Raw genomic sequence first — 18,550 nt, 5'->3', positions numbered from 1 at the left:
AAATATAAATATTCTAGTAAATTAGAATTTTTAAAGTGTTTGAGATTTTTTTTTTGTGTATATATATATATATTTTGGAATTCCCTTTCAGAATTCAAAATTCACCAGAGCAAATGCATCAAGTTCCAAAACTTTATTAACCTATGACCTGATTAGAATGTGTGTCGATAATGACCAGTGTCATATAGAGTTGTACAGATCATTTTATTCCATATAGAAAACTTTACAGGGCTGTACCATTACAGTCACCCTCACTAGCCAGGAATGCTTCACATCGTTATTCTATCAACCGTTTTAAAGCGCAGCTATCATTAATTTCTATACAATACAACCCACCCCCAAAAACAAAGAGAAGAATTTAAATATATTAACTTTTTTTGTAAAAATTTGTACACGTAGAGTGAAGCCTAACTTCCAACAGGGATACAAACCAGTGACTCCGATGCAGCTCACATTTACCTCGCCCTCAATTTTTTTAAAGTTCCAGTTTTTTCCTTTTAAATGATCTCAGTTGCCCCCAGTGTTTAATTAAAAAAAAAAAAGTGTCAGCAATATAGAAAATGGAGTAAATTGAACTAATCAATTCATATCGTATTAGAAATCTCCAGCTGGACCGTTTATGGAGGAAAAGATGGCATAGTTCAATAATTTATCACAAAAGTAAAAATCTCCAGTGCATTTAGATCAAGAAAACAAGTGCAGCAAATATCCGAGAAACGAACGAAAAGATACAGAAAACAAAATCTAGTGTTATGAGATTACATTACAAAGCTGGAATTCTGTACAACTAGTTTCTTCGGAGTTATTCATGCCAATGTTAGCCATTAGCAGTGCAAAAAAAAAAATATAATAATAATCTGAATCACTTGAAACATCCCATCACATTGCTTGATATGCAACCCTTCTCTTATTCTTCAAACAGCTTTTAATATAATGCCAAGACACTGTTTTGAAATCTATCTGGACCTTTTGAAGCTCTCAAAGGTCAAGCATTTGTAAAGCATTAGCATCCTCGTGATGCTCTAGATGATTGGATCCTATTATACAAGGCCTGGTCATTTGTCCAGTGGATGGGACGTAATTCCTGAACTGGGACTAGCTGTCCAGAGCAGACCCTGAAAGGGCGAGGTGGGCCGGGGTGGGGGGTTGATATTAGTACCGTCATATCTAACACAGTCCATCTCTTCTATCTCCTGGTTCCTCATTAGTTGCAGGAGATCAGATGCTCACGTCCTGCAGATGACAAGAGGAGACCACTGGGTGTCTGTGGTGTTCAGGAACAGGCACTGCTGTTGCTGCTTCTAGGCATGGTTGGGAGTTTGGTCGCCTGATGGCTGGTCTGCTTCCAAACCCTGGGTGATGTGGAACACCAATCCGATGCGCAGGAAGAACTTGCGCAGGACGGCCCTCAGCTCCGGGATCAGGTCAAACTGCATGATCTCACAAAGCAGAGGGTAGTATCGGGACGCGTGGGCCTTGAACTGCAAAGAAAACACATGCATTTGTATTCCTTTACATTTTCTCACTGCATGCCCTGATGTAATCGGATTAACCCTGTGTTGATTAGCACCAGGTGTGTTCCAGCATATTTTGTGGAAAAAATGATAAAAAGAAAGTTCAAAAGGCCAGCACTTATTTGATTTCATGTTGTAACATTACAAAAACCTTTACGGTTACTTTTGATCAGCTGAATGTGTTTTTTCTTAAAGAGATTTATAAATAAAAAAACTTCCCAACCCCAAACTTTTGAACGATAGTGTTTATAATGTATTTACCTGATAAATGTCACCCCGTCCCGTATACGGGACGCCTACGTTGACTATACTATATTACAATCAAATCTAATCTAATCTTGACAAACTATATATCGTTGGAAAGGTCTAAGACTCCCAAATATATATTTTACCAATATTATTTGTTAAAAATTATGTAAGAAAAGTAATAGATTAATTTATGACAAGAGTGCACCCTCAGAAATCTACATTACAAAAGGAGTTTTGACCTTTGTTTAAAAAAAAAAGACTTCCTCGTTGCCTTTTTCTCTATCACATTTTAGAAATCATCAGAAGCTCAAAAGTCATCCTTTAAAACCCATTTTAAAATCAGACATTGCATTACCATGTGGCACATCAAAATCATGTTACAAAATGTTTTCAGTCATGAATTATACAAATGTAGGTTTGTATCATGCGCATTCAAGTCTATCTTCAAAAACGTGAGTGACAGTTAAGGGGTTAAACAATGTATTATCGATTTAGTAAGAATTTCATATTTTAACATTTACTAAATAATAAAAGCAAGTAAATACATATATATTAAATCAGATGTATTTGCATATTTTATACAATATTTATCAAAAACTTTATACAAGCTATTATATCCCTTACAAGCTATTATCCATGTTAAAATATAATATTAAATGAGACCATTTATATATGTTTTAAACATTATTTCCATTGAAATCTCATCAACAGTCTTGCAGTTCCATCAGGAACCACTAGGGGACTGCAAAGCCTCAGTTGGGAAATGCTGGACTCAACCCTCCTAAGCACACGTTTCGCACACGTATCAGCAGTGAATCAGACACTCACCCTGTCATCACTGATCTTGAGCACTTTGGTTAGGAAGAGCAGCAGTAGGTTGGTCCAGGCCTCGCGGTGGCTCTCAGACGTCAGGGTCAGGAAGTACGCCACAGCGTCACTGCACACGCTAACAGACAGAGAGAGAGATATAGACTGCGTTTCAGCACAAGAGGATTTAACATAAATATTCCACGTACACCGCAAACAACTTGAACACAGCCTTGGTGACCTCTGCCATGACCTCTGATAGGCTCCTCCCCCTCATTTGTCTTATGTAACCCCCATCTGCTCACTCATCATGACCTAATCTCACCGAAATCCCCTTTAGTCTGGTTAAGCGTGTCTGCAGGGCCACTGGGCCAATGATTAGTGTCTTCCTGAAGACAAGGGAGTCGGAGTCTGACCTGGCCTCTTTCTCGTGATTACACTGTATTAGCAGTGAAGTCTGGGAGTCAGGGACACTTGTGTTCATGCCAAATTGAAGCGCACAGGTCTGAGCTCTGGGATCGAGTGAAATTAGTGCTCAGTGTAGTGTGTTTCTCGTTTTAAAGCGCTATTGTCTGTAACTTAACTAATCTAACAAACCATTGCCCTAATGGCGCATGAAACGCTCTTTCTCTGTTGGATCCACGCCAGAGCACCAGTCCCAATTCAATAAAGCAAACCCAAACTCTCACTTCAGGATTTATTAGGCAGAGTGACCTTTGTCCATTATAAAAATGAACAAACTTGAATGAGGAACCAACATGGCTTTTAATGTGCTTTTAGTGTATTTAGATTCTAGACATGAAGTCTTTATTTGACTCTAGCTGGGTTCCTGCAGGAGAACCTCCAAAACGTCCCTGGCAAAATGTCCTGTGAGTTTATCTAGTAGGGTACTACTGGACATTATTTTTAAGAGAAAGAGTCTTGCTCCTCGTAGATCCTGTTTCACCCTGAAACTTGTCACATGATGGAAGTAAAGCAGTCAGCGAATGCCATGTTGTCGTGGGACACAAAAGTGTGCACGTGAAAACACATGCCAAGAACATACTGTATCCCTCTTTTATATAAAAAACTCAATATTAATTTGTGCTAAAGTCATGAACACAATTTGCAAATTGTCATAACTAGTTGGTGGTGTGTTTGGATATATTTTGGATTTAAAATATATGGATAATATTTGAATACACAAGAAAAAACAGAATGTGCCATCAATATTTTTGGTACATATTTCCAGAATAGTAAAGTAGTACTTATTATTGTTTTATTTAATATTTTATTATATAAACTATATTAAATAGTCAGTATGTGTGAAATAATACATATTTCATTTAATATATATATATATATATATATATATATATATATATATATATATATATATATATATATATATATATATATATATATATATATATATATATAATCTTAAAAAGCAATTGTACTTGTTTACTATTTAATATATTTTAAAATGTAATTATAAAAAATAATTTTCAGCATCATTTCTCCAGTCTTCACTATCACATGATTCTTCAGAAATCATACAGATGTGCTGCTCAAGGAACATTTTTGATTATTTTTCAACGTTGAAAACGGCTTGGTATTTTATTTTATTTATTTTTTTTGTGGAAACTTTAATGTTTCTTTAATGAATATAAAGTTCAAAAGAACTTAATTTATTTGAAATAGGAATATCTTGTATAAATTATAAATGTCTTTACTATGACTTTTGATCAATTTAATGCATCCTTGCTGAATAAAAGCATTTCCCATGGTCTTTAAGATAATATTTGATTTCTGTTATAGTTGTCTCTAAGCTAATGCAGGCACACAGAAAGATGTGAACTGCACCAATGACAGCAGGATCTAGGAGCATGTAATAGAGCGGAGAGCGGTTCCAGTGATGTCTTACTTGAGCAGTCTCCTCTGCACCTCCTCCCAGGCGTCCTGCCTGCTCGGGTCCGTGTACATGCGGAAGAGGATGCGCAGGCCACACGCCAGGCTGCTGGTCTCCTGTTTCAGCAGATTGGGCTTCGACTTCCCTTTGAAACCTGATCACACACACAGTGACAGGAGAAGACATCAAGCCAGACGCGACAGACTTTCCATCAGGCCACACAGGTGGCTCTATCTGATAACGGAGGACGCGAAACGCCGTGACCCGTAAGCTATGTGGCGGCTTTTGTAAACGTGGAGAAATAAACTCCTAACAATGGATATTTATTGCATCTCAAGTTTCTAACATCAAAGAAATGATCACGAGTACTGACCAGCCTTCCACAGCGCAGTTCTCTGTTCGTTATTGGAGTTAAAGGCCTTAGCAAAGCGATGAGACTCTAGAAGACAGTCAAGCAGTTTAAACAGCTGTTCTGAGGTCAGGTAGCGATACATTCCCTGGTCCTGAGTATCCACGTGTACATCAGCGCCCAAAGCATCTCTCTGCAGAAAAATACAGTTCATTCAGACTCTATAACTTCATAAAAAATCCTTTAATAAAACAAGTTTTACTCCATAACCCTTTAAATTATGTTGTGGCCTAGCATAAGGGTTTCCAAACTTTAAATGTTTTATGGATTTCGTGATCCCAAATATATATATATGTCATAATCAGAGTATATAAAGATCTTAAAATGATACCTGTGCTGCTGCGAAATTTTCAGCATCCTCCTTCCTGCTAGTCGCAGGAAAGAACACGATGTTGTCTATGGTCTGAATGAGCTCCAGCTGGACGACACACTTTATGAGCAGAGCTGCAAACAGCCGCTGTTCCTGGACTTCTGGGGAGATTGCATATGGAAACACAAAATGACCAGCTGATAGTCAGCATGCTCTGAGAGCAATATGAAATCAGGCTAAAAAAAACACAAATCTAACTGTTAAATTCATGAAAATCACTAAGCATTATTACGTGGTTCTTTGTGTTTTCTCGATTCTAGCTGGTCATTTGTGGCATTGTGCAATCAAATACTGTTTTATTTTTAGCATAATAATAATAGTTCCGTTTCAAATATTTCAGTTATGAAATACTGTGGAGCCAAAAAAAAAAAAAAAAAAAAGGATCAATAGAGAACAATCTGGACACATGCCTGAAGCCACACTGAACTGACTCTGCCTGCGGTTGTCAGCCAAGGCCTTCTCCATACTGTTCACTGACTGCTGGTCATCTGACCGAGTCTGAATATCCACTGACTTCTGGGAAATGGAGTCCTGTAAGCACCAGATCAGTACTTTTTAATGTTATAACATGAACTCATACAGCACTAGAGGAGCATCTGGTTGTGATGACCCTCCGTGAACACTTAAATGTTGAGCACAGACTGGAAATCTTATTTGCATACCAGCTGTTTCTCAGAGTCGAGCTGAGTCATGTGATCTCCCTCTGTACCAGCCGGTCTCCACGTTAAGAGCCTGAAAACAACACAGAGCTGGGTTAGAGGGGTCATGCTACGCAGCAGGTGCCTTTTACAGTTTAATGATATGGCTTGATATATCTAGCTAAATAAATCGAATTATGTCTTCTTTAAATATTTATGTCAAAGCAGACACAGGAGTTGCTGGTGACAGGGCTGACTGTTCTACAGCTTTATTTGACATTACATGCCTTCCGTGTTAAGTTGTTTAAAAAAAATCTCAATTTATTGCAGATATTTCTACAAATATCAGGCATTTAATAATCAGTCGGTGACTATACAAATTCATAGTAACAGGGTTGAAACTTTACCAGTTAATTTAGCTACATGTTTATTAGAAAGAGAATTTTAATGATGTAAATATTTCCACAAATATTCAGTAAAAATCATAGTAATAGGTCTGACACTTCTAAACTTCTACTTATTTAAAAGAGAATTTAATGCACATATTTCTACAAATAGAGAATTTAATAATCAGTTGTTTACTTTACAAAATCATAATAACAGGGCTGACACTTCTACTTACTGTATTGAAAAGAGAGTTTCATGCTCATATTTAAAATGGAGCATTTAATAATCAGTTGTTTACTTTAAAAAATCATAATAACAGGGCGGACACTTCTACTTATTCAAAAGAGAATTAAATGCACATTTAAAATAGAGCATTTAATAATCAGTTGTTTACAAAATCATAGTAACAGGGCTGAAACTTCTACTTATTCAAAAGAGAATTGAATGCACATATTTAAAATGGAGCATTTACTAATCAGTTGTTTACTTTACAAAATCATGGTAACAGGGCTGACACTTCTAAACTTCTACTTATTTAAAAGATAATTTAATGCACATATTTCTACAAATAGAGCATTTAATAATCATTTGTTTACTTTACAAAATCAGTGACAGGGCTGACACTTCTGCTTATTCGAAAGAGAACTTAATGCACGTTTCTACAAATAATCAGTTGTTTACTTTACAAAATCACGGTAAAAAGGTTGATACTGTATTTTAAGATCATGATGCCTATAATAATAATAATAATAATATGTAAAACATGATAAAGACCAGACTTTTCCCGTCAAGAGTTCACATTCTTGAAAGAATAAAGCCATTAGGACATTTTTTTTTAAATTGTGGAACAGATTATTATTTTAGAAAGGTAAAAATATGATGTTAATGGGGTTGATTTTGGTATAGAGAATAAAGAACTAAATGCTATTTGTTTATTACCGTAATATTTATTTTCAGAATGTGCATTTACAAAGCAAGCATCAGTTTTTGTTGATAATAAAAATAAAAAATTATATTAACATTTAACCATTATCTAGGCATTAAGTCGTTTTTACACATTTATATAAGAGGGAAACTATTAACATTCATTTGTAAAATGATTCAAACCATAAATTCTGGAGAAAAATAAAAAATAAAATCTTTGGATGAACACTCACGTGTGTGGGATGGTGGTTTTGAAGATGTCTAGCATACAGTTGCAGGTCTTGTCCCAGGTCTCCGCGTTAAACTTCTCTCCATTGAGAATGACCACATTTTCAAGACAATTAGTGCCTGATCTCGCTAACTGCTCATTATCTGTGAGGAGAGAAGAGCGAGCGAGTGAGACCATGACCTGAAGTCGGAATTCACATATCCATTTTTAGCGAACTGCCTACACACAAAATATTCTATTCTAGTCTTCAGTATTTTGAACAATGCGTGTTGTTTTCTCAACAGGATCACTGTAATTATAACTCGTCTCTTGCCGGTACGGTTCACTCACCTTGCTGCACACACCAGTAGAGCTGCGAGAGGATATCGTCTAACAGAACATCGCTGAGAGATTCAAAGTACTGTGTGAAAACGTCAGAGATCGCATAAAGTGCATGATTGCAGGTGGTGGTCATCCACTCTGCTTTCTGAGGGAAAATAAAAAATGGAACATTAGCCATTTAGATACTGGAGCGCTAGCATATGATATAAGAGTCCCTTTCCAAGCGATGTGTTCTAGGACAGGTTTCAGTGCTGATGTTGACTTGCCTCAGTCTGTTGCTCAGGGAGCTTCATGTTGTCGAAGATCCTGAACACGATGCGGAACAGATCCTGCCACCAGTGTTTCTCGTAGGTGTGACCGTACGTCTTCATCACCTCAAACATCACCGTCAGACCCCTGACAAACAAACCAAAAACAGATTGTTGGGATAGGGTTGAAAAAGATTGACAATGCTATATGCGTGATTCTAAGAACATTTCAGTAGTAAACCGTTGGCAGTAACTGTAGCCTGAGAACTGACACTTGAAATGTTTTTAAGCGAAATGTTTTGCTTGCAAATAGAATTAATATACAGTATCGTTCTGGGGTTGGTACGATTTTAAGTTTGTTTTTCAAAGAAGTCTGCATCAATTTGATTAAAATGTTGTTGTACTTTTACGTCAATTCTTTTTCGTTTTTTAACCACGACGACAAAAATTACAAACGATTTTTAAATGCTATGTTGAAAACCAACATTGGAATTAGAACTGTACACAAACTGCTGGCCGAAAAAGTAAAATGGACTTCTTTTCAGATTTTCATTTATGACTTTTTGCACCTTTAAACAAGTTTTCTGTGGCCAAATTAGTAGACATGCTTTTACCCCGAAAGCCTGATACATTAATTTTAAAATATGATTTTAAAACAGACATTGCAGATTTCTGAAAGCTTTATTATGAATAAATTATATATTGAGGTATAATTTTGTCATAATTGTGTGTGCCTGAAAAAAAAAAAAAAAACACTCTGAGCAAGTTAACTCTCAAGCTGTAGTTTAAAACATTTGTCAAAAACTTTATAACAAGTTTTGAGATTTGTCTGTATTGTGGGTTTGCCACTAACCTGGTCCGGACGTCCAGCTTACACCTGTTGATGATGCATGACAGCTCAAAGAGAATGGGGAACCAGCCTCTCACCCAGACGCGGTCCTCCGGTGCAACATTCATATCATCACTGGTATAGTCTTTAAATGCCTGCAAACACAGAACACAGTTTGCTCACAGAACCTTATTTGATTTGCTTAGCACATATTCAACACAACCCAGAACAAACATGTTGCTTGACTCTAAGCTCCGTTCACAGATCAAAAGGTTTTTGCCTCAATCTGGCAACCCACGGTGAGAAGCAGTGGAGGGCTTCACTAATCTCCACTTCAGAAACACCAGGAGACTAAAGCACTTAAAAACACAGCTCATAACACAAATCACCCTTCATGGAGAGCAGAAAACAGATCATTTACATTTTCCATCTACTTAATAAAGGCCTTAAGGGGTTTGCTCATTATGGCGTCTGGTAATGAGAGTTTTCTCGTTAAAAGTGCTCTGTGGTCTCCTCGAGCGTAATGCGTTTAGTGAATGTCTGTCTAAAGCCTGACCCGGGGTCAGATCATAATTCAGCTGTTATGGAGAGCGCACTCATTAGCACTGACCTGAGGTCTGTCGGAGACGTATTTGGCGCAGTGACGGATGAGACGGATGGCCTCCATGCTGGTGTCGGGGAAAGCAGCGTTGCAGGCGAACTCAGACAGACATTTGACGGCATCCTGGAAGGAATCAATGGTGGCTGGGAAATGCTTCTCAAATACATTCGCTGTGAGGAGAGAAGAGACGACAGAGGACTTTAACAAACACCATTTTATTTAAAAAAAAAAAAAATTGTAATTAAAAGTTAATAAATGTTCACAATGCAAATCATCCTTTCCACTCCACCCAGAAGTGTAGGGTGAAAAAAAACAAAAAAAGCAAAATTAAAATGGTAAGTGTATAAAAAAAATACCATGAAGATAAATTGAATATTTTAGCAGTAATGTTAAGATGTAATAATTTTCAAAAATAATAACAATAATTCAATCCTTTATTTTATAACAATTTTCTAACTTTATTTTATACATATACATTTATATATATATATATATATATATATATATATATATATAAACCATTCATATAGAACTAAATTCTTTTTTTTTTCTTGACTAACAAGTGGAAAGAAAAGAAAAAAAGGAAAATAATTATTATTATTTGAAATACCAAGCTTCATATTTATACTACAACTAATATATAGTCCAGCAGTGAAAACATTTCTTTTCAGAAATTTTCTAATATAATATAAAATTATATATATATCATACGTCTGCTTATTTCCAGGTTTAATTCAAAAACAAAAGTGGAATTTTAAACTCTACTGTATTAACAACAGCTCTTCATTATTTATTCCTAAATTAGAGGTTTTATCTTGCATATTTTGTTTCCTAAATCATAGAATCCTTGATCTCATGCACTTACTGACGATGTGTCCAGTCGTCTGGAAGGCCAGCTCTACTATACTCTCATCCTGATCAGACGCAGCGAGATGAAACACAGAGAAAATGTTCTTCCATCCTGATCTAATATTCCCAGCCTGAGAGTTGACCATCTGGGCTATACAGCGGACCACCATGTCCCTAATGGTAGGAGATCTGTAGATGGAGAAGCAGCATGTAAATGAAGCAGGAAAACACACACACACACACTTCATCTCATTCTGCTGGGGCAAACACATGTAGACAAGTTCATTTTTCTCCATCAGTCATGGAGTTTAGTCATGATGGCTTCTGACACTGTGTTCACTCACTAAGCCTAATGAGTACTGCAGGGTCCATATGAGCTAATATAACTTTCTCTTCTCCGCTTCCTTCCACTGATGAAGAAGCTACTTAGAAAGGGAAGATTGCCAGGCTGCTTCTGATTTAAAATAGTCCGGCTGTAGCTGAGTTAGTTAACTTTTGGAAAAACACAGTTAGTTGCTCTACTTTGGCAACGAGGAAAGAGGAATTCAATGAAGATGGAAGTATTACATTTAGAACTAATAAAATAAATGAAAAAAAGTTTCTCAACTGAATTTGAAAACATTTCAATATATAGTTTGCTACAATTTTTTTTTCAATTTCAACAAGATGAACCATTAAATTAATTCATTAAAATAAAGTGTTGTTATTGTTGCCTAAAACTATATGAAACTAAAAATGTTTTTGTTAATTTAGCTAATAAAGCAAAATTAAGAATAAAATAAGCTCAAGGACTAAAATATTACTAAAACAAATAAATCTAAATTGTAAATTAGATCAAAATGTAAAATTAATTGATTAAAATGATTATATATATATATATATATATATATATATATATATATATATATATATATATATATATATATATATATATATATATATACATACACACACACACACACACACACACACACACACACACACACACACACACACACACACACACACACAGTCACTTGATTTAAAAAAATGAAGTTATTTTGACTTTTAGTTATTCTTTATTGATCAGTCCACCATTAAGGTTAGAGAAAGTAATGAAGAACTATGTAATGTAGCTGTAATTTAAAAATATTTGGAGGCAGACACTCGAGTCTCCTGAATGCAGAGCAAAGCCCTTCAGAAGATGACATTACAAGCAGTTCATCCACAACAACGTTCAGCATAAGCCTTGCGTCTCTAACCCATTTTAAGGCAATACTTCCAGATTTGTTCTTCAAACCATGCCGTTTATTACAGTTTGTTTGGTTATTCAAAACTTTTGTAGGTCTGGCCTGCGTTTTTCAGTGCAATTTCACTTTTATCACAGTGTAAATTGCAACGCTCACCTGTTCTTTTTCATTATGTGCTCAAACGGCCTGAGGAAATCCTTCTGGAATCTGAAATTGGCCAACTCGCCCTTCTCCAAAAATTTCATGGACAGCTGCCTCAGAGAATCCACGGCGAAAATAGCAACATCCTCGTTAGGATTACAGCCGACCTGGGCCCAAACAGAAAGCGAAAGAGAAACGTTAAAGTATCAAGAGCGCAGTTTCATTTTCGGCTTCTTTAATCTATTAGATATGCCCTCCTGCAGGCAGAGTGACATTTAAAAGCATCATTAGATTTCTCTGATATTACACAAAGCCACCGTGACACACACTCTTCATGGAGCGATTTCCTTCCTTTGAACTCACCTTATTGAAATGATCCCCTATAACCTCCCATATCCTGGACCACTGCAGCCTGATACGACCCATGTTGTAGTACGATATCTCCACAATCTTCTGCAGACTGAACATTCGAGGATGTGTAGGGGAGCCCAGTTCATCCATCGAGACAGCACACAGCCATCGTACAAAATCCACTGCAAGACACAACATCTGTCAACAAGAAGTCACCATCTTCCCTGATATGACAGAGCAGGTCATGGGTTCAAATCCCAGAAACATGTACTGATATACGCCACCGTTAAAGGGGGGTCAAGTAAGTTGTTTTTGTAAGAAATCAATTAAAATCCAATTAACAATTGATACATTTATTGGTAACACTTTACAGTAAGGTTCCATTAGTTAATGTTAATGTATTAAATAACACAAATGAACAATGAGCGATACATTTGTCACAGTATCATTTCATTTCTATTATCGTTTGTTAATGAAAATACAGTCGTTCATGTTAATTCACAGTTTATTAAAGGTGCAACAGGAGATCTTGGAAAATGCTAACATTAGCCTGATAGCACTGAAAGCGAACGTCCCACTCTACCTGCGATCGCCGTCCAAAGCCACACCCCCTGAACGCATTTATGCTCACAGACCAGAATACCAGAGACAACATGACTACAATAGGCTACATCAGCGGTGCCCAATTCCAGTCCATGTTCCGAAGTGAAGTAAACACTGAACAATGTGTAGGGATCATATCGATTGGCAAACAGTTCATTCACGTAGCTCTAGTCGGTCATCTGAATCTGGTGCGTTAACTAAGCAAAATATGTGCGTGAGCAGTGGAATCGGGAACCGCTGGGCTACATCATGTGTCATTAACCAGTGAGAAAAACTTCAAAAGTACTACAATACCAGGAAGGAAGGCCGGGTTGTTGATGTTTGTCTGCCATTCTAGCTCTGTCTTCACAGTGTGCGTGAATGCGCTAATAACGTAATCTGTCTGTGCGAACAGGGTGCGCAGAGAGACATGCAGATACATACGTTGACAAGCAGGTAGGAAAGCTATTTAAAACGCTTGGTCCTACTCCTTCCACAGAAAATACACATAAATAAATTTAAACCACTTAACTTACTGATTGCTATCAGGATGCGAGGAGACTTTAACCAGTATAACAAAAAATGTTTCTGAAGACAATCAGCTATTGCACCTTTAATGTTAACATGCACAACTTTCGAGTTTAAAAATGCATTAGCAAATGCTGGAATTAAACATGAACTAAGATTAATAAATGCTTTAGAAGTATTGTTTATTGTTATTTAATGCTTCTTTTTTAAGTCGCTTTGGATAAAAGCTTCTGCGTAATGATTAAATGTAAATATGAATGTTAATTCTGCAAGGACAAATAAACTGATTAAAAGTGATAGCAAAAACATTTATAATGTTACAAAAGATTTGATTTTTGAGCACCAAATATAGCACATTAGAATGACTTCAAGAGGATCATGTGACACTTAACACAAAAAAATTCAGCTTTGCCATCACAGGAATCAACTGCATCTCAAAATGTATTCAAATGGAAAACAGTTACTTTAAATGATAATAATATTTCACAATATTACTGTTGCATTAATATTACTGATCAAAAAGACTATTTCAAAACAAACAAAAAAAATCAACCTCAAAATTATTAACGGTTGTGTAAGTTGAAAAATACACATGTCTGAAAATACTTTAGTGTACACATGTAATCTTGTACTCACCGATGGCATTTCCATCAAGTCTGATAGAGCCTGTGAATATCCTGCGGAGAAGAATATGAGTGTTTGTAATCGTCCAGTGACATATTAGTGTTTGTAACATTATGAGGTTCGTTAGAATTAATGATAACCATCATACCGGTCTACAGCAACTACCACACTTTGTGAGCTGGTCTCTCCGATAGACTCCTGAATGCTTGCGATCTGTTTGCGATCAACGTTCCCTCCTACAGCGAGAAAAATCACATCGTTTATTCAAACACAAACTTCATTTCACACAGTGCTGCTGGATAATCACACTGGATTATCATAAAGCAATCTTAATCATAATTTAGCTGGAGTTAAAATGTTTTTTGATGATGCAATGGCAAATGGAAAAGCTGCAATTCTGATGGTGCTTGTGGTGAACTTGAAGTCTTTTGACAAAAATGTCCTCTATTTTTACTCTGATTGAAACGTTGGAGAATATATATATATATATTTTTTTTAATGAGCCAAACATTACCTGATAAATGTATGATACTTAGCTTTTAATTTAAACATTTATTGGTAACACTTTAGAATAATGGTCCATTAGTTAATGTTAGTTAACTACTTTAGTTAACATGATCTAAGCAAGGACAATCTTTCTACAGCATTTATTAATCTTGGTTTATGTTAATTTCAACATTTACTAATGCATTATTCAAATCAAAAGTTGTGCTTGTTAACATTAGTTAATGCACTGTGAATTAACATGAACTAACAATGAATAACTGTATTTTAATTAACGTTAACAAAGATGAATAAATACAGTTATAAATGTATTGTTCATTGTTTGTTCATGTTAATTAATAAATTAACTAACATTAACTAATGGACCATTATTCTGAAGTGTTACCCATTTATTAAAGATATAAAGGATTTATTAACATGAATATAACCTTAAAATCGTTTAACATTTAGCATCCTTTTCATCTAATCTGTGTTTGCTTGCTGATGAATAAAAAAATCCTGTCAACAAACAGTTTTACTGTAAAATAACAAATTTAAGAATACATTTCTAAAAACTTAGCTATGAATTAATTTTAAAAATATATTAAACCCGAATTCCAGAAATAAATTATGCATGCTGTGCTTTTATTGTCTCTGCCGTTTTATTAACAAATTCCTTTGTCATCAAATATTTTTGTTCATTTCATTGATACCCATGTGAAGTGTGACTGACTGACCCAAGCCCAGGTACTCGTCAGACGTCTGTTCCTTGGTGCTGGTGATGAAGCCTTCCTTCCCCCGTACGGTTCCTGATATGTACCGAGCCTTTACCCCCGTCCCGATGAGCTGGGCCAGCTCCAGCTGACTTATGCACTTCAGGATCTGCAGCACACACAGACAGAATAATAATACCTCACACAATCTGTCTGCCAGTCACACAGCACTGCATTGCTCACCTCATGCCAGGAGTTTCCTAAATAATTTCCATCCGTGTGAGCCACTGTGATGAGGGTCTTGATGGTGTCGATGTTCTTCTGCTTCATCTCGGTGATACCCGAGCTGGCCGTCAGCAGCGTGAAGCGGGCCAGAGCCTGGACGTATGCGTCTCGCTCCAACTGGAACAAACCAACACAGAAATACAATTCTGAACCCAATTTCTGACTGAACTCTTGGTCCGTTTGACTTATGTCGTATGACTTGGAATATAGAGCATACGAGTCCCACTTTTATGAAATATAATTGTCCTTTTTAAAGCTTTACAGCTCTGATCCCAATTTATTTTAACTGTATGGAAAATAGCAACATTCGCATTTTTATAAATATCAACTTTTGTGTTCCATTTAAGAAAGGCATAGGGGTTTGGAATAACATGACGGTGAGTAAATGATGTGAAGTTTCATTCCTGGGTGAAGTACTTCTTTAAACAATCGATCATTGCTGCCAGGGATGACAGAAGTGTTTATTTAGACAGAGACTGAATCGTAATGCAAACAAATGCCAGGCCTTTCTCGGCTTCAGTAAAGGACCTCTTCATGGTTAATGCAAGGTGTGAAATTACCTGAATGCTAAAGATGCACGTTATCCTGATAGCACAGCGGATTCCTTCCAGGCACAGAGAGGCCACCTCGGTGTCATCACAGTCCTGCAGACCCACACTGAACGCAGCCAGGAAGGGTGTCCAGGCCAGCTATAAGAGATCAGGATAATATGGGAGTAGTATTTGCATCCAAATAGAAAGTATGTGTATGTGTAAGCACATGCGGGGAATACCTTAAACATTGGTCTGACGTGTTCGAGGTGGGTGGCACTGGTAAAGGGGGCCTGAACGTGGCTCACGGCCTCCATCAGAGCCTTGGCTGTCTTTGCCATCTGCTCCATCTCAACATTATATAGAAGCCTCCTCTGCTTCTCACTGGCCACACCTGATCAAGAGATAGCAGCAAAAAATGCCGTCAGTCACCACAAAACAAACCTCAAAATATCACAGAACAGACATGTTCATTTGTCCTCTTGGAATTCCAACAGCTTGGCTTTTAATAAAAATAATAATAATATTTAATGTTTTAATATATTATTATATATATTATGTTATTACATATTATATTGTTCCTGTGGCTCAGTGGTAGTTAGCAGCGGAAAAGGTTGTGGGTTCGATTCCCAGGGAACACATGTTAGGTAAACAATTTTTATCCTAAATGCATTTCAAGTCGCTTTGGATAAAAGCGTCTGCTAAATGCATAAAATTTTAATTTATTATTATGTGTATATAATATATAATTTTTTTTGTTGACATTTTAAATTATTATTGTGATATACATTTTATTTGTATAAAAAAAAAAAAAACAATTAGATCATCATTGTTAATAACTAAAATCATTAAATTACTAAAATGAATACTAATTTAATAACGATTACAAAATACTGACTACTTGGTTCAGTCAACCACCTCATTCAATTGTAAAATACAACAAAATAAAATGACTTATACTTAAATTGTCTTTTTCATTCCTAATTGAAAAACTAATATGATTTGACCCCAATTTGCAAAAAAAAAAGACAAAAAAAAGAAAAGAAAGAATAAGAACCCCTAAAAAATTCAAAGAGAGTCTATTTTTCAGTTCGTCAAATACTCACTTTGCTTATTTGACTTGAGAGTTAACTCCTTTGTCTCCTTCATTGATATTTTTTTCCCTGCGATTTCATCATAAATGGCTGAGAGATACTCCTCCGGTAAATCTTTACTGTCATTGATACCTCGGTTCATCTTGATGTATTGCTCTTTCGTCATTTTATTCTTCACCTGCGCCAAGATAAAAGAAACAACGGATCAGTAGTGTTCTTCCTCTTGTTTTCGGTTGCCTTTCCCCAACATCCATCACCCTAGATTTAGCTATTCCACTCACATATACCAAACAGCTCCGACGTTCACATTAACATTCATAGACGGGGGAATAAAAAGAAAATGCAATCTGCATTCGCTGTAGATTTCAGTGAACAATCAGCACTTGGTGAACTAACCTGCGGACTGTGTAGATCTGTAGTCAACATGATGATTGAATAGGCAAGAACATACGCAGTGTCAGCGCTGGCGAACAGTGTTTGCCTAAGGACAGAGATATAAGAGACAACGACTGAGTTCAGTGTTTGCGGCACAGTTAGCGATGTAGGTTAATCGGTTGCAACAACCCATGCTCACCCTTGGTTGCATTCTAAATATCTAGCAGCAAATTTCTCCATCAGTCGATCGATTTTCTGAGCCTCTCCGGGGAGACGGAAGCCCTCAAGGAACACGCGCAGCGCCGGCACAAAGTCTTTCCCCTGGAAGTCCATTTGGTCGACGTAGGCATACATAACCTCTTTATTGATGCGATCGTTGTCTCCGAGAAACTCTCCTACCTGGCTCTGTCAGGGTTGAAACAGAAGAGCCAATGAGCCTGATATCGGTTGTGTAGGTAGAAAAATATATACCCGGAAAAACAAGTTTCATAACTCACAAACACACGCTCAATGCTACAGATTGGAGAAATCCTTGAGCATTTATACAGTGTGCTGTGCATCATTGAAAAGCAATGCTTATTAAAGTATTCCATGCACATCTCAAGTCATTCAGAATGCTGAGGGCTGCTCTACTGAAGTGCCCTAATTTTAGGGCAGATATAAGGAGTCTTTTGAGGCCAGACGAATGAGCAGATGAGTTGCCGATTCATCACACTGAAGGATCAAATCATCTTTAAGTGGAAGTCTGGCAACACTTTGCTGGACAGTTCCTCCAGAAAAACGCGGATTTTTTTTGTGATTGTTGCGGGCAAAAATCCTTGATTATGCGGCAGGTTTTCTTAAAAAATGCGATGGAATATGCGGGATATTTTTGCAATCTTATGCGATGAAATTGCGGGAACTTGCAAAAACGGCGGTTTGATGAAAAAGAGAAAAAAAGGTGACCCCCCCCCCCCCCCCCCCCCCCCCGCCCAACACCCTGTTATCACTAGGCTACTACCTTACTGTAATGAGTCATTTCTTATGACTTCCTATGATAAGCAAGCATACTAAATCACAGAATATTTAAGTTCTCATTCTGTTTTATTTCAGACCTTAATTAACACATGGCTCAAACTTACAAAACATTGAGTCAAACAAGTTATCTAGCTTTACAAAAGGAATATTCAACTACTTCTGTAAAAATGAATACAAATAAAATATACACACAAATATACAAATGCTGTTTTACAGGAATTGCAAAGTGCAATCTCTTATTGCAACGTAAATTATTTTACATACTACTAATATACTTATAACTGTAAGGTTTTGGTACTATTCTGTAACAAAAAAGTACAATCTTACAACTG

The 18,550-nt window shown here is 36.5% G+C and overlaps 1 protein-coding gene across 3 annotated transcripts in view; it reads right to left on the bottom strand.

Moving 5' to 3' along the window:
- Positions 1-118: 118 nt before the first annotated feature.
- The window catches only part of LOC127946208 (brefeldin A-inhibited guanine nucleotide-exchange protein 1), a 54,309-nt gene continuing 35,877 nt past the window's right edge, over positions 119-18,550 (bottom strand). For 2 of the 3 annotated variants that reach the window (XM_052542612.1, XM_052542614.1), the window contains 24 exons: positions 17,401-17,606; positions 17,223-17,307; positions 16,839-17,004; positions 15,975-16,126; positions 15,763-15,891; positions 15,161-15,319; positions 14,942-15,086; positions 13,870-13,957; positions 13,734-13,774; positions 12,000-12,169; positions 11,652-11,803; positions 10,283-10,455; positions 9,427-9,587; positions 8,841-8,971; positions 8,002-8,135; positions 7,749-7,880; positions 7,423-7,561; positions 5,903-5,972; positions 5,651-5,771; positions 5,202-5,341; positions 4,835-5,003; positions 4,477-4,615; positions 2,592-2,709; positions 119-1,481 (listed from right to left, as the gene is read on the bottom strand). In XM_052542612.1, the coding sequence (XP_052398572.1) occupies positions 1,302-1,481; positions 2,592-2,709; positions 4,477-4,615; positions 4,835-5,003; positions 5,202-5,341; positions 5,651-5,771; positions 5,903-5,972; positions 7,423-7,561; positions 7,749-7,880; positions 8,002-8,135; positions 8,841-8,971; positions 9,427-9,587; positions 10,283-10,455; positions 11,652-11,803; positions 12,000-12,169; positions 13,734-13,774; positions 13,870-13,957; positions 14,942-15,086; positions 15,161-15,319; positions 15,763-15,891; positions 15,975-16,126; positions 16,839-17,004; positions 17,223-17,307; positions 17,401-17,606 (3,300 nt within the window). In that variant the 3' untranslated portion in view covers positions 119-1,301. The remainder of the gene's footprint in view (positions 1,482-2,591; positions 2,710-4,476; positions 4,616-4,834; positions 5,004-5,201; positions 5,342-5,650; positions 5,772-5,902; positions 5,973-7,422; positions 7,562-7,748; positions 7,881-8,001; positions 8,136-8,840; positions 8,972-9,426; positions 9,588-10,282; positions 10,456-11,651; positions 11,804-11,999; positions 12,170-13,733; positions 13,775-13,869; positions 13,958-14,941; positions 15,087-15,160; positions 15,320-15,762; positions 15,892-15,974; positions 16,127-16,838; positions 17,005-17,222; positions 17,308-17,400; positions 17,607-18,550) is intronic. The other variant, XM_052542613.1, reaches the window with a different exon arrangement.

This window comes from Carassius gibelio, chromosome A24 (assembly GCF_023724105.1).
Source record: "Carassius gibelio isolate Cgi1373 ecotype wild population from Czech Republic chromosome A24, carGib1.2-hapl.c, whole genome shotgun sequence".
Taxonomy (NCBI): domain Eukaryota; kingdom Metazoa; phylum Chordata; class Actinopteri; order Cypriniformes; family Cyprinidae; genus Carassius; species Carassius gibelio.
Note: the sequence above shows the minus strand (reverse complement) of the source record. Positions and strands in the feature narration are given on the sequence as shown.